The 18,808-nt window shown below is 43.0% G+C and overlaps 1 protein-coding gene across 7 annotated transcripts in view; it reads left to right on the top strand.

The window, feature by feature from the left end:
• The first annotated feature begins 1,057 nt into the window (after positions 1-1,057).
• palm2akap2 (PALM2 and AKAP2 fusion) overlaps positions 1,058-18,808 on the top strand; it is an 87,656-nt gene continuing 69,905 nt past the window's right edge. Inside the window, exons 1-2 of one of the 7 annotated variants that reach the window (XM_086187822.1) lie at positions 1,058-1,352; positions 14,858-14,909. In XM_086187822.1, the coding sequence (XP_086043948.1) occupies positions 1,309-1,352; positions 14,858-14,909 (96 nt within the window). In that variant the 5' untranslated portion in view covers positions 1,058-1,308. Of the gene's footprint in view, positions 1,353-12,366; positions 12,386-14,373; positions 14,640-14,857; positions 14,910-18,808 lie in introns of those variants that run through there. The other 6 variants (XM_086187823.1, XM_086187831.1, XM_086187827.1 and 3 more) reach the window with 6 other exon arrangements.

The following is an 18,808-nucleotide window of genomic DNA, read 5'->3' as shown; positions in this document are numbered from 1 at the left end:
TGTACACCCGCAGTGAAAATCAGGCTCGTTGGTATTAATGTGACGGCTGCGCGTGTTCCGTGAATTCTGAACCAACCGTCCGTGTTGGCCTGACGTTAGAAGACGTCTGACTCCTTTTGTTTGAAATTCATCCCATCTGAGTGTGTGTGTGTGCGTGTGTGTTTTTTTAAGTTCTTTTGCTTGACTTGGTTCGTGCCGTCACTGTGGTGAGTGGCGGCCGTTTTCACACTCAACAGACTCTGCTAGTCATTCATCCATTTTCTGTAAAAGTCACATTTATCAGTGGTGCCGTACAAAGTCCAGCATATCGAGGTCCTTGGCTGTATCCTCGTCATGGAATTTCATCCTTCTACTGTGTTACAGTCCGGTTCTATGAACTTCCCGACAGTTGTCTAACAGCTTTACTGACTCTTTGCACTGCGGGATTTTGTCAGAAAATGAAACGTTTATGCTGCAGAAGTAAAAAAAATAAAATGAGATTATTTTACTTCTGCTACTTGAACAACATTTTACCGATTGCAAAAAGTAGGGTGGTGACTCTTGAGTATTCTCACAATGCAGTTTTTATACTTTTACATCAGCAAAGAAGCTATTTTTAGTTTTAACGCAATCGGTCAGAGTCAAATTCAGTTTTTTGCAAGTCAAAATCTGCAGACAGTGTACTTCCTCCAGCATGGCCACAGGGTGCTGAAGCATGACTGTCTTTTTTTTGCTGATCTTTTGTCTTTATGGACAATGGGGAGATTTCTTAGCATCCTAACTGGCTCTTTAAATGAACCTCCCGACTGTCTCGGAGGGGAGAGGTTGCTCTCAGGGTGGATGCCTGAGTGAAGCAGGTTGGCTGCTCTTCATTATCATCCGTCTCCCCTAAGGCTCTCTTTCTCCAGCTCAGCCAGCTTATCCTTCTTCACTCTCTCATCTCCTCATCTCTTATCTCCATCAATCCAACTTGCTCACATTTCTCACTTCAACCTCCCCCCACCACCACCACCCTCAACCCTCTTTCTCTCAAACACACACACAAACACACATCCCCACTTGCTGGTTGAGCAGGGTGATGCGGGAGCAGCATTAGCAGCTGCTCTGACACGTTCTGACGTGACAAACACACCAAAAAGAGGAAGGAGCAAAGACGGAGGAGGAGGAGAAGAAGACAAGGAGGGGGCAGGAGGAGGAGAGTAGGAAGAGAGAGAAGCGGAGGACACAACTCTGTGAAAAGGACAGTAGAGGACAAGAGCGAGTGAGAGGGAGGAGGAGGAGGTGGTAGCGGTGAAGGGAAGAAGAGCACAGGAGACTAGTGTTGCAGCCATGTCAGACACACCTTTGCAGAGGAACGGCACTGCAACGGCACCGTGAGTACATGCTCTTCACCCTTATCCCGCTCTGTCTTTCCCTCCATCTCTTCTCTACTTGCCCGCATCCCTCCATTGCTCTCCTCTCCATCTGCCAAGGGTTGTCATGGGAACGGGAGCCCCGTCATGGTGAGGTTGCTGCTCAGTCATGACTGGAGAGGAGACACGCTGTACACCGTGTGCACTCCTCCCTCTCCTCACCCTCTTGCTCTGTCTCTCTTTTCACCCTCTCGCTCCCTCTGCAAAGTGTTCACCTCACTTCATGTCAAGCCTCCACGGCTGGTGGCTGTCGCCCTACTTTCCTCTTCCACAGCTCCCTCATCCATCCTCTCACTGTCTGTGTCCTTAACACCGTGGTTTATATCTGTGTGTGTGTGCTTGTGTGTGCAATGTGGTCGGTGCACAGACAATGTTAGGCTGCAGCCTTGGTCCAGCCTCGTTGTGTCAGCGCAGTCCGCCATGCTGCAACCCTCCTCTTGTGTGACCGTCTGTATGTAGAGAGAGAATAACATGAACGGGCTCATTCATAATCGTCATAAAACACGGCAGGACCAATGACGAGCAAGCAGCGGGAACAAGACGTGGAACTTGGGTCGCTCCATTACAAGATTAATCCTCCTGCTCACATGCTGCCTGTCACTCTTGGATGTTTCTTCCTCCAGCAGAGGGAAATGCAGCATGTCAGCAAACCTCTCCGATCAATCTGACCCTTCAACTGCACTTTCAGGCAAAAACTAAATCCATTATTTATAATCTGTCCTGCTCTGTGCACCCAGAGACATGTTGTGTTGAAGTTGTACAGTAGTGTTGCTCTGAACTTGCACTGTCAGACAATTAAAAGGTCATTTACAATGACTGTAATAACTATAAATAATCACGTGTATCAGTTATGGCTGTAACAAGCATTTAAATTATTCAAATTGGATTTTGGTCCATCGTGTCAGAATCGTTCTTTTTTTATTTTCCATCCCTTCAGAACAGTTTTCACATCTTGGGCCACCGTTACAGAGTAAACAACAGTAGGGCCCAACAACTTTTATCATCTACGTCCATCTTTGGTTTCTAAAACAACAACGCATGTCAAATGACATGTGCAGTCTTCTTCATCTTCTTCCTCTTCTTCTTCACGGCCTGAGACACCGTTGACCTCTAAAATGTTAGCAGGTCATCCTTGACTCCCAGCGGACAGTTGTACTATATTTGGAGAAACTCCATCAAAGCATTCCTGAGATATCGGGTTCATGCGAGGTAAAACTGACCCTTGACCACCAAAATCTTTTCACTTCATTCTTGACACCTGGTGGACATTTCTGGCAAATGTGGAGAAATTCCCATCAGGCGTTTTAGTGATATGGTACTAAAGTCTGATCAGGTGGGATTGTTGCTCCCAAAGCCTCGTTAATCATAAAAGTTCTATTTGTTTCTGCATTTTCACACGTTTACAGACTCACAAAGCGAAGGAGGGACTTGTCCCAGATACATGTGCGGCATGAAACATGCGCAACAGGGACTTTTGCCTGCCAAGCTGGTTACATCTGTTCAACTCTGCCCAGGGACTGCAGATGGATATTAGTTTGGCTCATCCGTGTGCTTAGGGTCTTTGAAGCTTCATTTGTTTCCATGGCAATCAACGCCCAAATCAGTATTTGATGGTGACATGTTTTTGTTTTGTTTTTTCATTAGGCTTCAATCATCCCAAATAAGGCAGTAGCCGTTGCTACACAGACAAAATGTCGGAAAAGTCGAGGGTGTGGAAGAACTTCCAAATGCACAGAGATGAGCCCAAAGCCCAGGCCAGTACCAGATCTGTCAAACGAGCTGGCGTATCACACATCCACTCTGAGTTTGAGTTGCCACCAGGAAAATGCAAGTCACACCTGAGCCGTCACGCTTGCTAGAAGTTTCTATGGCCAGTGTTTCCTTAGTTTGTGCAACCTGCATTCTAATAAACATCAGTTTGGGTGAAGCTTCAATTATTCGCAGGTGATTTAACACCTCAGCTTGAAAGGTCCAAAAAATGGTTTGGGACATCCCTAGAAATCAGCTCTAATCATCTCTCAAAGGTTTTTTTGTTTGTTTGTTGGTTTGTTTGTTTTATGAGATTAGTGTTTTTGCACTTAGTCCCTTAATTAATAAACCTAAACTCAGCTAATGAATAATGTAAAAAAAAAAATTAAGCCAAAAATCTTCAGACAGTCCAAATCTTTCAGACCAAATGGATCAGATTATGGTAATGAAACCAGGAGTTTCACCTGGTTTGTGTGACAATCAAAACGCTGTGTAGTTACACAGCAGCGGTGGAACAAGCTACTTCCTGTTAGCCCTCGGCTAACCTGAATGTGAATAAATTATTTAACCGTGTGAATCTTCTAGAGTTTGTAAAGGTTATCAGACCAACGGGATCACACTTTCTGAAACAAGTCAATCATGCAATTGTTGTGTCACAATGTTAACAGATTATCATATTATCAAGTATGTGAAGAAGTATTTTTGGACCACAGTATCTCACATGATGAATGAGGAAGAGATGTAAAAATTCAGGAAAGCGTTTTCTTTGAATGAAAGATATATACACTCCCCCAGGGCAGGATGAGTCATCAAACACGAAAGAGAAAAGACAGGAATTGTGGTGCAAGAGTACTGATATTTCACATGAATTTGCCATAAATCAAAGGTAAATAAACAACAAACACAGATGAGCTGTCTTGCTCATGTCTTGCTACTAGAATTAGGATGATGGGATTTTGTCAAGGGTGTGAAGCGTAAACGTGAAATGTGTGATATCAGACCATATAAAACAACCACCATCCACTCTATTGAATAAAAAAGGTTGGATGGCACAGCTGTCAGGCACATTTGAGTCTAACTCAGGACACTATGCTGTTACCAGGTGTGTGAAGTGGACGTGTGGCTGACCGCCTCAGAGCCATCATTCCAAGTGTGGCACATATGAGAACTGGAGAAGGACTAGATTAAGGAGTATCACCTCTACCTACTCCTTTTCCAACGCTGTGTTCCTTTTTGCCTTTTTATTTCATTTTTTTTTCAGTTATGTCTGGGTAAATGAATTCAGTTCAATAGGGGCGAGTCACATTAATGTAATCACACACATGCCTGAAACCAACTTGAAACTTCAATTACAGTGTAATGGAGACCAAGGGTTCCATTTCTTAAATGATTAACTGAATGTCGTATTTGTGTTGGTACAAACAGTATATTTAAATAATAGGCACACACATGTTAGTGGTAAGGTTTATTGAAGTAGCAAACATTTGAAACATTTTCTGTGCCATGTGGGAGTTCCAGAGGGGGGACCTGGGAAGCACAGGGGGACTGGCCACCCTGCCTCTGTAAAAAGAAAACCCCAGTGTCAGTCAGTGGTAATCACAGTGCAAGGAATGGAGTTTTGTGTTCATCAACTTTTGTTTCATGTATATGTGTCAATGTCAGTAATCAGTGTCAGCACTCACCTTCCTGGTGGTTTCCTCATTGGGGGGTCGAGGCAAAAGGGTGAGACCGGCCCAAGGAAGCTCCTTAAGAGACCAGATAGGGGGGAGTACAATCACAGGCAGGATTCATGTAGGTGATTATGCATGTGGATGTATTTTTGAGTCGGTATAGTAGTTTGTATTTATGTAAATATTTAGTCATGCTGTGCTGTTGAGATGGTGCTGGTTTATCTAAATATTTATGGCAGAGTATGGCTGCGGTCTCATCTACACTCTATGGGCTGGTCTGTCTAATTTCCTGCAGCCAGGAATATAAAAGGCAGTCAGGGGTTGTAGTGTAAGTTGATGGTTGGTGTCTCATGCAGAGAAGAATAAAGGTGTGTTTCCACTGGCTCACTTCATCTTGGGTTGGGTGGGGTTGGGTCGGTTTGGCCTTGTTTCCACTGGCCCCAACACGGTATTAACCATTACCATTTTGGTCCCTGCTCTGCTGGGGTTCCCAGCAAGCTGAGCAGGGACTAAAATGTGACGTAAGCACATAGGGGTGCTGATTGGGTAGCTTACCCGCTTACGTCGTCTACTTCGTATCACCTTGGCCCTGGCGGAGTACTGGGCGGTTGCTTGGTGAAGTCTTTTATACTTTTCTTGGCTGTTCTGTTTCGCCGCTTGAAGCCTTGCCCGACTGTTGTCACTTACTTTTAGTTTAAGCAAAAACCAGGGACTGAGCAACAGGCATCACGCTGCCTCCATGACCTCCATTGTTGTTGTTGCGTCGCACACAAATTACGCCAGGGAACTCTCAGCCGGTGACTCCACCCACGCTGACCCTACTGACCCGACCTGAGTAGAAGAGAGCCTGTGGAAATGCGCCTTATTTGGCACCTTGGTGTTTGCATTTCAACGTCCATCTCATGCCTCGTTTTTAAAAGAAAACTTAAGGCCACCGCCGGCCAATCCAACAAAATAGATGTGTTCATTATGATTGTGACAGTATAAAACTTCAAAAGCAAGAGAATCTGCAACACTGAAGCTACATCTTTTAGAACGCAATAAAGCTGAATCCACATTTAAAGATTTTCTTCAGGAAGGGTCAGAGTTAGCGGTCAGGGTAGTTGAGGCATATTAGGAGAGTGGGAGACCCCCGAGCTTTCCCATAATTGTGACGGTTTTACAGACTGTGTGTATGACTGTTTTTTTTAGCTTGTCTGTGCAGCAGGGTATGCTTCGTATGCTATTGTTATAGTGGTCCCACATGGTGGGTATTGAAATTACTATTCTGCTCATAGTTTGAGTGACATGTGAGAGTGATCTTCACATCCTCTGTCAGAGCCCCACCCACAGAGCAGATTAAAAAAAGTGCAATGAAGTGTGAAAGCTAGCATGCTTTGCTGGCGCATCAATAGTTAATGTTAAAATCTGTAAAATGGGGCGGTGCCGTCATAATTCAGTCAGTGAATTCTCTCCGCCTGTATTCCTCTGGGTTGTGGGCTCATTTTAGCCACCGTCTACTCTCTCTAGGTTCTTCACTGACGCAGCAGAAAGATGATGAAGTAGTTCGTAGTCGTGTGGGATGATGACACCAGCGTGGAAGATGACCCTCCTCTGCCGCTGTTTATTACACACACAGGGTCAGTAGTGATGACTCGAACAGATTCTTTGTGGGTAGAAACCAAGCAACTGTATCAAATGAATTTATAGCACCATTCTTCAAGTTAGAATAATGAGTCTGTGACTTTATCATTCGACAACAAAATATGGTAATTGTCATTCTTGAAGGACTTGTGTGAATGTGCCAGACTCTATAGCCCTTTAAAAAAAAATTAAAAAAGGATCATAAATCAAAGCCATAACTCTTAAACCTGCAAACTAATGCATGCTTTACAAATACTTGTAAGAAAATGGTATTCCACCAAACTGGAGAAGTCTGGTTTAATCTGGAAAAAAAAGAGCCTCAAAGCATTTAGGTCAGCCCTTGGCAATGATGGCAGCCGATTGCTCAGCATTACCAGTGAGGGTATCGGATTCTTCTTTGGCTTCGCGATTCGATTTGACTGCACAATGCAGCTCATAATGAATTTTCTGAAAAAAAAAAAAACGAAACAAAAAAACAACAACAACTTTATCATAGGATTTCCAGGCCGGTTTTTAGAGTGGATTATAGCACAGAAACAGCATTGGTGAAAGTAACAAATGACGCTGTGACTGCGTCAGATGAAGGACAATTTCAAAGAAAAAACATTTTCCAAGATTGATATTGTTAAGGTTTTTCTAGGATAAACTTCCCTTCCCTACCTGAAGAAGGATGGAAACAGGGTTCAGTGTATTTTCCAATACTAATACAGTTGTCCAAAGTTTTCTGACTACCACTGATGATGTAGGAGAAAACTGACACGTATTATTCCAAGAAAAACAGATAGTTGAATTCTGGACATATTTGTTTCAATGGATTGTCATTTTTATGAGGGATTTTTTTATTAAAGCTTGAAATTGCTAAAAAAAAAAAAAAAAAAGGATTCATCTGGAGCCTAAAGCGTCTGTTTCGACTTTTGTCAGACCCCATGGTGTGTTGGCCAAAACTGAATATCCCCGACAGGCCTGCCCCTGGTCCCTCCTAAAAGTTGCACAATCCTAGAAACATCACATTTAGAGGTATTGGCTCCTGCAGGGTCTGATTTTCATTATACTGAGACAATGTCATCATTATCTCATCACCACACCAGTGACATTTTGAACTGGATTGGACTGATCCAAGAAGAACTGTAAAATGCTGCAGGGATATAGCGATGTAAGAAACGTTTCAGTTTTGGACAATCCTGAGCTGGGCTTTGCCATTAATTTGAGGATTCCAGGAAAAATGAAATTTCCAATGTCGTATCCGTTGTCCCTCAGGTACCAGCTAATTCCATTTTCACAATTTTAAGGGCACTTTCATCACCGTCCCCCTTACTGGCGGATGCAGGTTATGATTTTCTGGCTGCTGTTGTGGGCGGTTTTGGCAGTAATAGCAATGGAGGAATCTTGGCCAACACCTCCCTGGGACAGGCCCCTTAAGCTGGCACCTTTGCACTTTCCAGCACCATGCCCACACACCTAAGCTCCAAGACCGGTGCCATTTGTGAAAGCAGCAGATTAGGCTTTGCGCTTCGAAAGAGGAGAATTGGCAGGGACTGTTGGGCATGTGATGATGTCACCAAGGATGAAAGCGAACCACTACCCCACTGTCATCTCGTAGATGCAGTCACACAGGAACGTGGAGCTAAAAGTCATTGACATCCAAAGGTTTAACCGTCATTAACTTTTGCGTCTACTGATCGCTGTTCCAAATTTGATACAATGCCTGGAAAACAATATCCAGTTCTGGTTTTGATTAAATTCACTCAACATGTAAAGAGTCAATGTTTAACCCTGAAGTTTGTTCCTTTACATTTTAGTCCAATTTTTTAATGGAAAAATCAACTGAAACGTGTCCTGGCATGACATCAGACCTCCTAAATAAGGTAATGACAATGATAAACAAACAAACCTAAAAAAAAAAAAATTAGCATTTAGTTACCAGCTGTCTGATACTCAAACAGCTCAACCTCCCTGATGTCAAAAAATAAGTCCCTTAGCTAGAAATATAGAATTATGTCTGCCTTTAGGGCCTTTACACACTCGCAGAAACAAACAGATTTCTCTAACTTACTTTCTTTGTGGATAATTTGTTGATTCTCTCTGCTCCTCTACACTCTGTATGTTGTTATTTGTGTGTGTGCGTGTGTGTGTGTGTGTGTGTGTGTGTGTGTGTTCTGCCGCTGGTTTCACATCTGGTGGCTATTACCTCTGGGCTGGGATGAGGGGGGAGGCGGAGCTGGACTGACTGTGCAGTGAGGTCATTGCGTCGTCGTGTGGCGATGCAGAGGAACAATGATGCTGTTGTCTCCACCGGTGACCTACCAACAAAACTGACGCCAGAATGGAGGGGGCGGGGGGGGGGCGGGGTTGACGGCATTTCAGGGGGTGAGGAGGACGTTTATGACAGTGTAAGAGTTACGAAAAAGTGATGTACGAAATATATGAATATACAAGAGAAGAAAAGGCCAAGTCCAAAGAGTTGTCATTGTATAAGCATGATTTGTAATGATGGCGAGCAGGACAACAGACAGTAATGGATGTTTGGTGTAAATCCAGTTGTAACAGAAACTGCCAAGCATAAGTCAGCGTCAGCTCCTGCTGGCTATAAAGTCAGACATCTGCAGAACTGAGTCTGGTTTCACAAACTATGAGAACCACAACAGGTAATGATCTATATCCTACGTGTGTGTGGGTGTGCGTGTGTAGCAATGTATATAAATAAGTTCCAGTGTGAAAAAAGGACAGTTTTCATTCCATTACCATGATGTTGAACCTCATGTAAGTGTTAGAAATCGTCCCTTGGGTTTATGTCCGCCATGCAGTACAACACGTTAACACTTCACGATACATCACAAATACATTCATAATTTAAATTAATATCTAGTTAATTCTTATTTTTTGGATGGGGGCAGGGTGACGTGTTGCGTGTTTATTGTTGAAATAAATGAATGAATAAATGATTAATAATGCTGAAGGAATGCCTTTTCTGCTCTACATGTGAAAAAGCATGAGCTTGCTGTTAATAATGTTCCCTCATTGACCCTCAAAACAATTGTCCTCAGTGTGTTCAATACATGAGCATCTCATCTCAAGAAAAAAACGGTTCCAGTTCAATGTATCGGAATTGTACTATCATATGTCTTAATTTGACTGCCATCTCTCAATGTAACATTTAAATACCATCCCTTAGTTGCAATGGCTAACTCGTTAGCAAACAGTGGGGCTGCCCAATCATTCACTCTCCTGAACACCGTTTGTGTCTCAACTCTGAGGAGCTTCTGGGTGTGACGCCAGTGAGAGCTGGAGGAGTTTTGGCGTCTGTGTGCAGTACGATGACCAAAGAGAATCTTGAAAGAACCAAACAGGAAAGTTGCAGCAGTAAAATCTAAAGAAAGAGCTGAAGGACAAAAACTTCATGAGTCATGTTGTAATTCTCGATGGCTTTGTCATCTTATGGGACTTTTTTTCAAAGGGCATATTGTTGCTAGAGTCCTGGCTCGCTGTATCAGTCAGCGCAGCTTTGAAACAGTGTAGAGCTGATTCATCTTATCAAGAAATCAGGTCTAACTTTAGTAGTGTGACAACACTACACTGCACAGTCTCTTTACAACATGAAAAAAGAAATGAACACTTAAAAACATACCAACAAAGGCAATAATTTGTAAGTTTTGCTTTTTCTTGCATTTGCACAAGACACCCTGAAGAAGGAGAAAGCTGATACACGGCGTGTTTAAAAACTGTAGCAGATCAAATAATGCCTGGACCTGTTTGTTTTTTTTGTTTTTTTAAACATATTTTAACACACTGGTCTATCAGTATCAGCCGCATGTAAGCCGAGACAAAAATGGCATGGGAACATTTCTACATCACGCATCAGATAAGAAGGCCAGGGGCCCTTAAGTCTCCCGTCTACGAGATACTCGTGTACATGTGTCGGTGTGGACAAGATATCATCGCACGTTCATATGACCATATATGGTTAACATGACTTTCATCAGCTCCACATTGATTGACAACATCAACATCACCGGTCTACCTTAACATTTCGCTTTTTACATGCAAATATGGAGACTGACCAGACATTTCTGATTTATTCAAGTCTTGCATCTGCCCAGGGTTTTACAGCACAGATACTCTCCAGCTGCAGTTATTTATGATACTCTTTTTTTTTTTTTTTTTTTGCCCTCGTGGAGTAGAGTGTGTGTATCTTTGTCTTTGTATGTATGTATGTATGTGTGTGTGTGTGTGTGTATGTGTGTGTGTGTGTGTATGTTTCATGCTTCTGTATTCCCTCAAGAATTGCCCTGGACTACTGCTGCTGTTTCTCCTTATAAGGACATCTACTTCTGGAGGGAGGAATAGAGAAAAAAGGAAAGAGCGGGATAGGGTGGTTGAACAAGAGGAGTAAGGAGAAAGGATAGATAAGAGATGGGATGGGAGTAGATGGAGGAGAGGAAGGATGGAGGGCAGAGATGCAGAAAGCAATATAGGGAAGAAAATAAAGAACAACGGGACATGGAGGGAGTGATGTAAAGGGGAGGAGAGCAATTAAGGAAGGAGGAAGATGAATCGTGGGGACATGCCAAAGGAGTGTAAAAGAGGGGAGGACTACTAAACTGGAAAGAAGGAGGAAAGGAAGAAATGGGGTGAAAGAAAGCAAAATAAGAAAGAGAAGTAAGAGGAACCCGGATAGCTGAAGCAGAAGGAAGAGAATTGGGACACAAATAACTTTGGCCCATTTAAACAAACACAAGCTGCTTCGCGTGCGCACAAAGGTGTGCTGTGTCTCTGAAAGAGGCACTTTCTTCTTCAGAGTTGTTCAAAAGAAGCTCATCTGCATAGACTATATCGCAGCCGCTGTTTGTTCTCAGCAAGACCACTGATGACACTTTGAAAGGTGCTCGTACAAATGTATGACCAAACGGCCAGAAATAGAAACTCAAGAGTCAGCAGGAATATTGTTTCTGTGTGGGCGACGTCTCTGCTTGCTTTAGGAAACAGTGTGTTGTAGTTTAATAAGAGAGAGAACTACATCGCATGACCCCCAGCGAGAAGGTCAGTTTACAGTACAGCACTTGCCAGTGATTGACAGGTCACTGCTGCTTTCCAGCAAGGCACAGCTACTTGGATGGGTTTGTGGTTGTAGTACGTGAATAATGAAGCTTCATTGAAGGGTAGTGATGCGTTCATAGGCTTTTATATTACACCAATCGGCATCTACACATAAATTATTCACCCACAGTTGTTTTCTCATTGTAAATCCACACCCACAGATTAAAGATGCTGCTGTTTTAAATGTTATTTTCCATTGTGAACTGTGCAGCTGATGCATTGTTTCGTAGAAGATTAAGCAATTCAGGATGACGTTCTGTAAACAAAAAAATATTTATAGCTTAACAAGTCACTCTAAACTCTATTGTCCAGGGGAGATAGAATTAAGTGTTTAGCTCCTGAAATAAACTTTTTGACAGCTCTGATGGGTAATATCAGGAGGATGGCTTCTTTTTACTCCCGCAGAGTTTTTAAGTGGCTGATTTGGACCTGATGAGTAATGAAGCTTAAAATATGTCTGGTCACATTTCAGAGCATGTTATTGATATTCAAGTCACCTGCCTGTGACCCATCAGCCATTATTCACTATATTTTGTAGGACCTGCCTCAAAGCTAACAGCGTGGACACAGGCTGCAAATGTTAGCATCTTGACTGAGACTACAGGACTTCATGCTAACATTGGGGCTAAGCTAGTTGTTGATAGCAAGTGGTGGTGGTTCAAATCTTTTAAAAAATGTACATTATGTCAAGGACTTTTGCTTAATCTTTCACTTGAGAAATGTTCAGCAGCACACGGCTACATGGACATTTTTGTTCCTGTAGTGTGTGAACAATGTAGCTTCACTTACAGGACTTCATGCAAACACTGGGACTAAGCTAGCTGATGATGGGCTTTCATGTATATGTGAGTCTTGAAAGTGAGTTTAACATAAAGCTTTCTGGATTTTTTGCTTAATAGTTAACATTTGACTGCTTTAGCAATATAATTGGACAGTTTTTTGGTTGTGAAGAATACAGCTTCAGTTTAAAGGAAAATATGTCATGCCAACACTGGGATTAAGCTAGCTGTTGATGAACAATTGTTTGTGTTTCATAAATATATAAAACCCAAAAGTGACCTGACAATGCTGAATCAATGTTGTCACTGACTGAATCAGTAGACTGTAGTAGTACACAGACAGCACCATAAAAACCTCATTTTGACCCAGTACGGTACTTCCCCGCTAATCTTAGAAAGCTAGCGTCAACCAGTGTTAGCCTAGCTGTCTCTGTCTCACACCTGCTGTCAGCTCCTCCTCAGGGGGTCGGTGGCTCAAGCAGCATCCCAGGCATCAAGTTTATTTGTGGTCAATATTTGGTGTGACGGGCCATGAATTAAAAAAAAAAGAAAAAAAAAGACAAACTATACAATTTTGTAAGTATCCAATGTGTATTATTTTGTAAGGAAAGTGCACCAAATTTATATTTCTGTCATTTAAAAGGTAAATTAATTGTCTTTCTCTAAATCCCATTGTTTGCTGAGGAAACTATCCACTAAAACAACAATAATTGTTGAAGTAGCAAACAGTTGGAATTATAACAATAGATTTTCTATAAATATACAACATACTAATGAATAGTCATGGCGCTGAGTGTGCTGCCAAGAACCCTGAAACTCTTTGTCACCAACTTCCACGGAAATTTGGCTCACTGCCATTTGTGTTGGTTGCTCATGAGCAGGCCTGGGCAACCGTGTGCCATGGAGGGCCGTGTGTATGCAGGTTTTCCTTCTAGCCAAACACTTGAACAGGTGATTCCACTGATTAACACTCTTCTGTGGCTGAAGGTGTGTTAATCAGTGGAATCACCTGTTCAGGTGTTTGGTTGGAAGGAGAACCTGCATACACACGGCCCTCCATGGCACACGGTTGCCCACCCCTGCTCATGAGTCTTCTGGTGTGAGTCAAAACAGGGAAGAGAGCAGGTGAAAGACCCAGGGCCAACTTGTGATTTTAACAAGGCATGAATATTTCTGTAATGAGTTTTTTCTTTTGTTAGAGCAGCCCATGTTTGACGTTAGCTATAGAGGAACGTTAACAAGTGGGTGTAGAGTTAAAGTTCCAACGCTCAAGTGTAGAGCCTAACTGAGACTGGAGGGGCTGTAACGTGGGTTGGATGCAGTCAGCTGGTCGGTCTGTTGTTTCCGTGGTTCTCTTTCTTCTGCGCTGAGCTCAAAGACAGGCTCAGCCTTTCTGATTCAGGCGTTCAGAACTGGAGGGGTTATGGTTTGACTGTTTGTTTGTAGCTGAATTCAAATGGGTTGTTAAAAGTACATATTCTGGCACTTAGCTGTTGCCGGCACTCATCACCAGCTACAAGCTCAATACACGTGGCTGGCTCTTTCTTCATTCTGGAGTCATGTTGAATTAATGAAGGAAGGGGGGAAAAAAAAAACTTCTTCATAGAGTAAAGACACCTATTTTGGAGTATTGCTGAGGCGAAGTACGTACTTTACCCACATCGGGGATACCAAGTGGTGTGTAAGCCTAAACCTGACCAGAACTTTAACCATCTTGCAGTCATACAACATAACTCCAGCTTCTACGACTGCAGCCCTCTAAGAGCTGTCACCACTGGGTTCGCGTAGATTTTGGTTCCTATCCTCTTCTCTGAAGTCCTCCCGTTCTCCCAGAGGTAGCATTTTCCTCATGTATGACCAGAGTAAGTTTGTAATCGTCCATTTATTTCTTTCACCCTGCTAATGGAAAGCAGATAAACTGCAAAATGAACAGCCTTCAAACTATGACGCGCTACTTTCCACTGTCTCCCATCTCAGCTGTCAAATATGACACATTATACCTTTGCTTCCTTTTTCCTGTCTTCTGCTTCTTTAATTTTTTTTTGCAATTCCTCTCTCTCTCTAACTTCATGCTGTCACTTCTCTCCTCCTCCTACCCTTCCTCTTCTCTCTCCCTCTCTCTCAGCTGCTCCTCCCAGCTGTTTAATCACACATGGCTCATGCCTAAAAAAGAGAGAGAGAGAAAGAGGGAGGGGACAAATGGGAGGAGAGACAGAGAGCCAAAAGAAAGCGTGGGTGATAGAGACGGAGGGAGAGAGAGAAAGAGAGAGAGAGAGAGAGAATGTTAGTGTGAGACACATGTCCAGTGAGTGAGAGATCCCTGGGTCCTCTGAGTACGAGCTCCTTCTTCTTCTCCTCTCTGTGCTTGGATTACTGCTGAGGAAGGACCTCGTCTGGATACTCCTCCTCCTCCTGTCCTTCCTCTCTCCTCTATTTCCCTCACCACTCCGTCTCTCTATCTCTCACTGAGGGGCTCCAGCTCTCCCAAAAATTCTCACCTCTCATTCTCCTTTCACCCCCCCACCCCCTCTCCCCTGCTCTCCCCCCTCAGGATGTCGTGTGAGGAGGCTCAGCTCCACAAAGAGAGGCTGCAGGCCTTGGCGGTAAGTCAGAGTCTGTTTAAACTTCATGTTCTCTTGACCAGACCAGGGCTTTTACATCTGCTCTTCCTGTCATTCACTCGACTACATTCACTGACAGAAGCTCTGTCTAATCGCATGATTAATTCAAAGATAACACAGCCAGGAGGCAGGAAGATTGTCTATATTTGTTGCTTTTTTATTGACCTTTGATTCTTTTCTTTTTTTTTGTATTTGCCCGTGAAATCGGCAGTCAGGGTTCAGAATGACCTTGTGACCCCTCGGCTGGAACTTCGCTGGTGTTTGTAATTTCTCCATTCGAAGAACACGCTAACTTTTTTTGGGATATATTTGTCGTGGTCCTCAGAACCAGACAGGAAGGTTAATGTCCTTCCTGGGAGCTGGAGTCCATCAGAGACCAGTGAACAGCTAGTTAGCTTAGCCCGATGAATGCAAGTGGATGAGCAGGTTAGCGTAGTGACTTGCAATGTTTGTTTTAACATTAGCCAGGTTGTAAGTTGACTTCCACGTTAGCATTTAGCTTCTGTTTTGAAAGGCTATTAGCTTCCGTATTAAAAGGCTATTAGCTTCCGTATTAAAAGGCTATTAGCTTCCGTATTAAAAGGCTAAAAAAGGAGCTCAAGCACATTTTTAAGCCCCATTCATGGCTCCTGTTGTGTTGCAGTGCTGCTGTCTTGATGTTCATGTCAGAAACATCTTGTTCCACATCTTTTTTGAGGGGAGAAAACCAACTTCGTGGAAACTCAGTGGAAAATTCTGTAGGAGAAGGAAGGGGGTGCTGAGGTTTCCAAGTGTATCTCAGCTGTGAGTTACAGTAGTTGACTGTCTTTATTTGATACTTGGTGTTGCGCGATCAAGGTGGTATCTCTATAAGTGTTTGGCTGACTGCTGATAGGACTTCAGAGTAACGGTTCACTGGACTAAATTTGGCGCCAGCGAGAACCACAGCATAGCATACCACACACACACACACTCATGAGGCACAGGAACACACACATTCATACACACAAGTCAGGGGAACAGCAGCAGCAGATGGAGAAACTATTTTGGCCACGTTGAAACATGGCAGCCATACCAGGCCACAAGCAGTCAGGCACTTCAGGAAGAAAGTGAATGGAAAGTTCTCATGATTTGAACAGAGAGGAACATGATTGTTTAGTTTGAGAGCAGAGGGCAGAATATTCTTGCAGCAGCTGTCTTTAACACTTCAAATGATGGACTATCTGCTTGTGATCCATCCTGAAGTATTATTTATGATCCTACTGGAGGTGCCAAGAGCTTTGACATCAAGTACAGTCAGGCGTTTAATACAAGTAAATCATTTGAGCCCTTTTGTCTCCGCCTCTGTCTTGTCTCAGCTCTCCATGTCTACAAAGACGAGCACTAATAGCTTTCAAGCCCCACCAAGTGCTTAAATGGAGCGCTACTATGACACTAATAGAGCTAACAACTCTCTGAGGCAGCTTAGCACTCAGCAGAGTCGAGCAACACTGGAATCACCTCTCAGGGAAAGTGAAGGACTCGATCAAACTTCCGGAGCCAGCATTTTCCTAATCAAGTAGCAGCTGGAGATATTTTATAGTTCAAACCAAAGGTGCCAAACTGTGTCTCTTAGAGGGCCAAAATGGAAACTTAAGCAAAAGCAGAGAAGTGCTATAACCTAAGCATTTACATAGTTGACAAACGACTTAACACTACACATTGAATAAAATCGATTTTTGGAGGGGGTCTCCGTTTCTTGAGAGGTGTGTGTGTTGCAGGGAACCCTTTGAAACAATCAAGAGAACACAAATGCGCTTAACATGAGAAACTGGTGTCCAGGACCTGATCAACTGCAATATCAGTCCGACATCCTCCCTGGTGTCACTTTGTCACCTGATCAAATTTAAAATAAAAAATGGAGCATTTTCACCTCATAAAAAAACAGAAGCGGATATTCCCAGCATGATTTACATGATTATTATTAATTGCTGGTGATATATTATTATTGTTTTACCTCTCGCAAGCTAAAACTAACATGGGGGGGGGGGGGGGGGACCGTGGTTTAAACTGACCCGGGAGGACATTTGATTGGTCATTGGTGCTAAAACCGGTTGATGCCAGTTGAAGTGGTATTGAGATTTGTTGTTGTTTTATTTCTTTTGAAGTGATCTACTGGTATATTAATTTGTTTGCGACTGACATGCTGTCACTGAACCACTGCAGCTGCTGGTGTCTGCACTGCAGCTGACATGCTAACTGTTTCATCAATTATTAATATTCTGTGAATTCATCTTTCATTGTCTGTCTTCATCACTCAAATTGGAAGCATTTTCAAAAATCAAGCATTAGACCATCCATCTCTCTGTATTTCAACCTTACACACACACACACACACGAGTGAATCTGGCTCATCTCAATGTGTCTATGTAGGATCTTTTTGAATTTAAAATCCCTGTCAGTTAGCAGACAGCTGTCATTAAAATGTCCATTTACCACATCGTGTGACTCATGAATAAAGCATTGGACTAATGGCTGGTGGTTCAGCAGCCTTGAAGAAATAATGATCTCACCGTCGTCTGCCACTACAGTGAGACGGTGAAAAGAAACTTTGCAAAAGAGACGTTGAAATGATCCTCATTTAATTGACTGTCCCCACTTTGATGCGTAAGTCATCTTGACAGTCCCATCACCATTTGACATCATCTGTCGATTTTCTACCATTGAAAAACAAATAGAGTTTTAGGTTCTTTACATACTGAACCAAAGAAATTGTATTTTGCCTTCCAGGTACTCACAGATAGGTGTCTTGAGCCAACAGTTTCCCCTCCTGCATCACTCTCTTTGACTCCAGAATGCAGGAAGAGCCAGCGACATATACTCAGCTTGAAGCTAACTGCAACTGGTAGTTAACAGCAGCAAAAATGTCACAAAAAAAAAAGTTAGCTAACAAAGTTTTCAAGTGCATCGTTTCATGTAATCCACAACATCTTTATCCAGCTAATCCAGTAATCCACAAACGCTTTGGTTTGAGCTAAAAACAAATAAATAATAACACTTCTTATTTGGCGTTACCTCACTGAGGAGCGTGAGCAAGTTGCCTCAGCAGAATAAACCACCTGGTTGCTCTGAATGCCTGTAGATACGTCTGGATGACGTAGAGGTGGATTACACCAGATGACGCACCGGAGAGTTTGTAAATGGACATTCTTACACAGTATTAGCAGGTAGTCTCTATTAGCTTCAAGCCAAACAAACATGGCTCGCTCTTGCTGCATTCAGACAGAAGTGATGCATCTTTATTTACATGTTCAATAATTTGAACTGTCATGACAATGTTAGTATTCATGATTAGAATGTAACTGTATTGATTGTCCACCGCTGCCAGGCAGCGTGTCGGTCTGTCTCTGCTTCCTGGATAACAACGTGACTGAGAGCATTGGTCATCCGGCTGTTTGCCCTGCTTAATCTAACAGTTGATTAGTTAGTTGGCTCTCACGCTTACAAACAGACACAGATTCCCACAGTCTGATTGTGATTACGGCCTGTCAGCTGCCAGTGGTGACGGTTTCCGTGGTTACTAATTGGTCAGATTAGGGAACAGTTGTGATGTCATGCTGTTAAATCCAGACCTGTAATTGGTGTGTTATTAACATGTAATTATAGTCATTGGAGGGAATACAGTCTGGTCAGGGTTCCCTAAAAAAATGATTCTATATGTGTGTGTGTGTGTGTGTGTGTGTGTGTGTGTTCTCCACAGCTCTGTATTTGGTTATGAGATCAGCCAATGAATGGTGAGGGATTGTCCTTTCATGTGGCCTTCCAACCTCAAGCAGCATGGCGGAATACATATACAAAACTTGTGTGTGTGTGTGTGTGTGTGTGTGTGTGTGTGCGCACACTGACCTCACTGCAGTGTCTGA

The sequence above is a fragment of the Aulostomus chinensis genome, chromosome 19 (genome assembly GCF_037954235.1).
Source record: "Aulostomus chinensis isolate RoL2024-O1b breed Wild chromosome 19, RoL_Achi_v1.0, whole genome shotgun sequence".
NCBI lineage: Eukaryota > Metazoa > Chordata > Actinopteri > Syngnathiformes > Aulostomidae > Aulostomus > Aulostomus chinensis.
The sequence above is the reverse complement of the archived record's forward strand: the minus strand, read 5'-3'. Positions and strand labels throughout refer to the sequence as shown.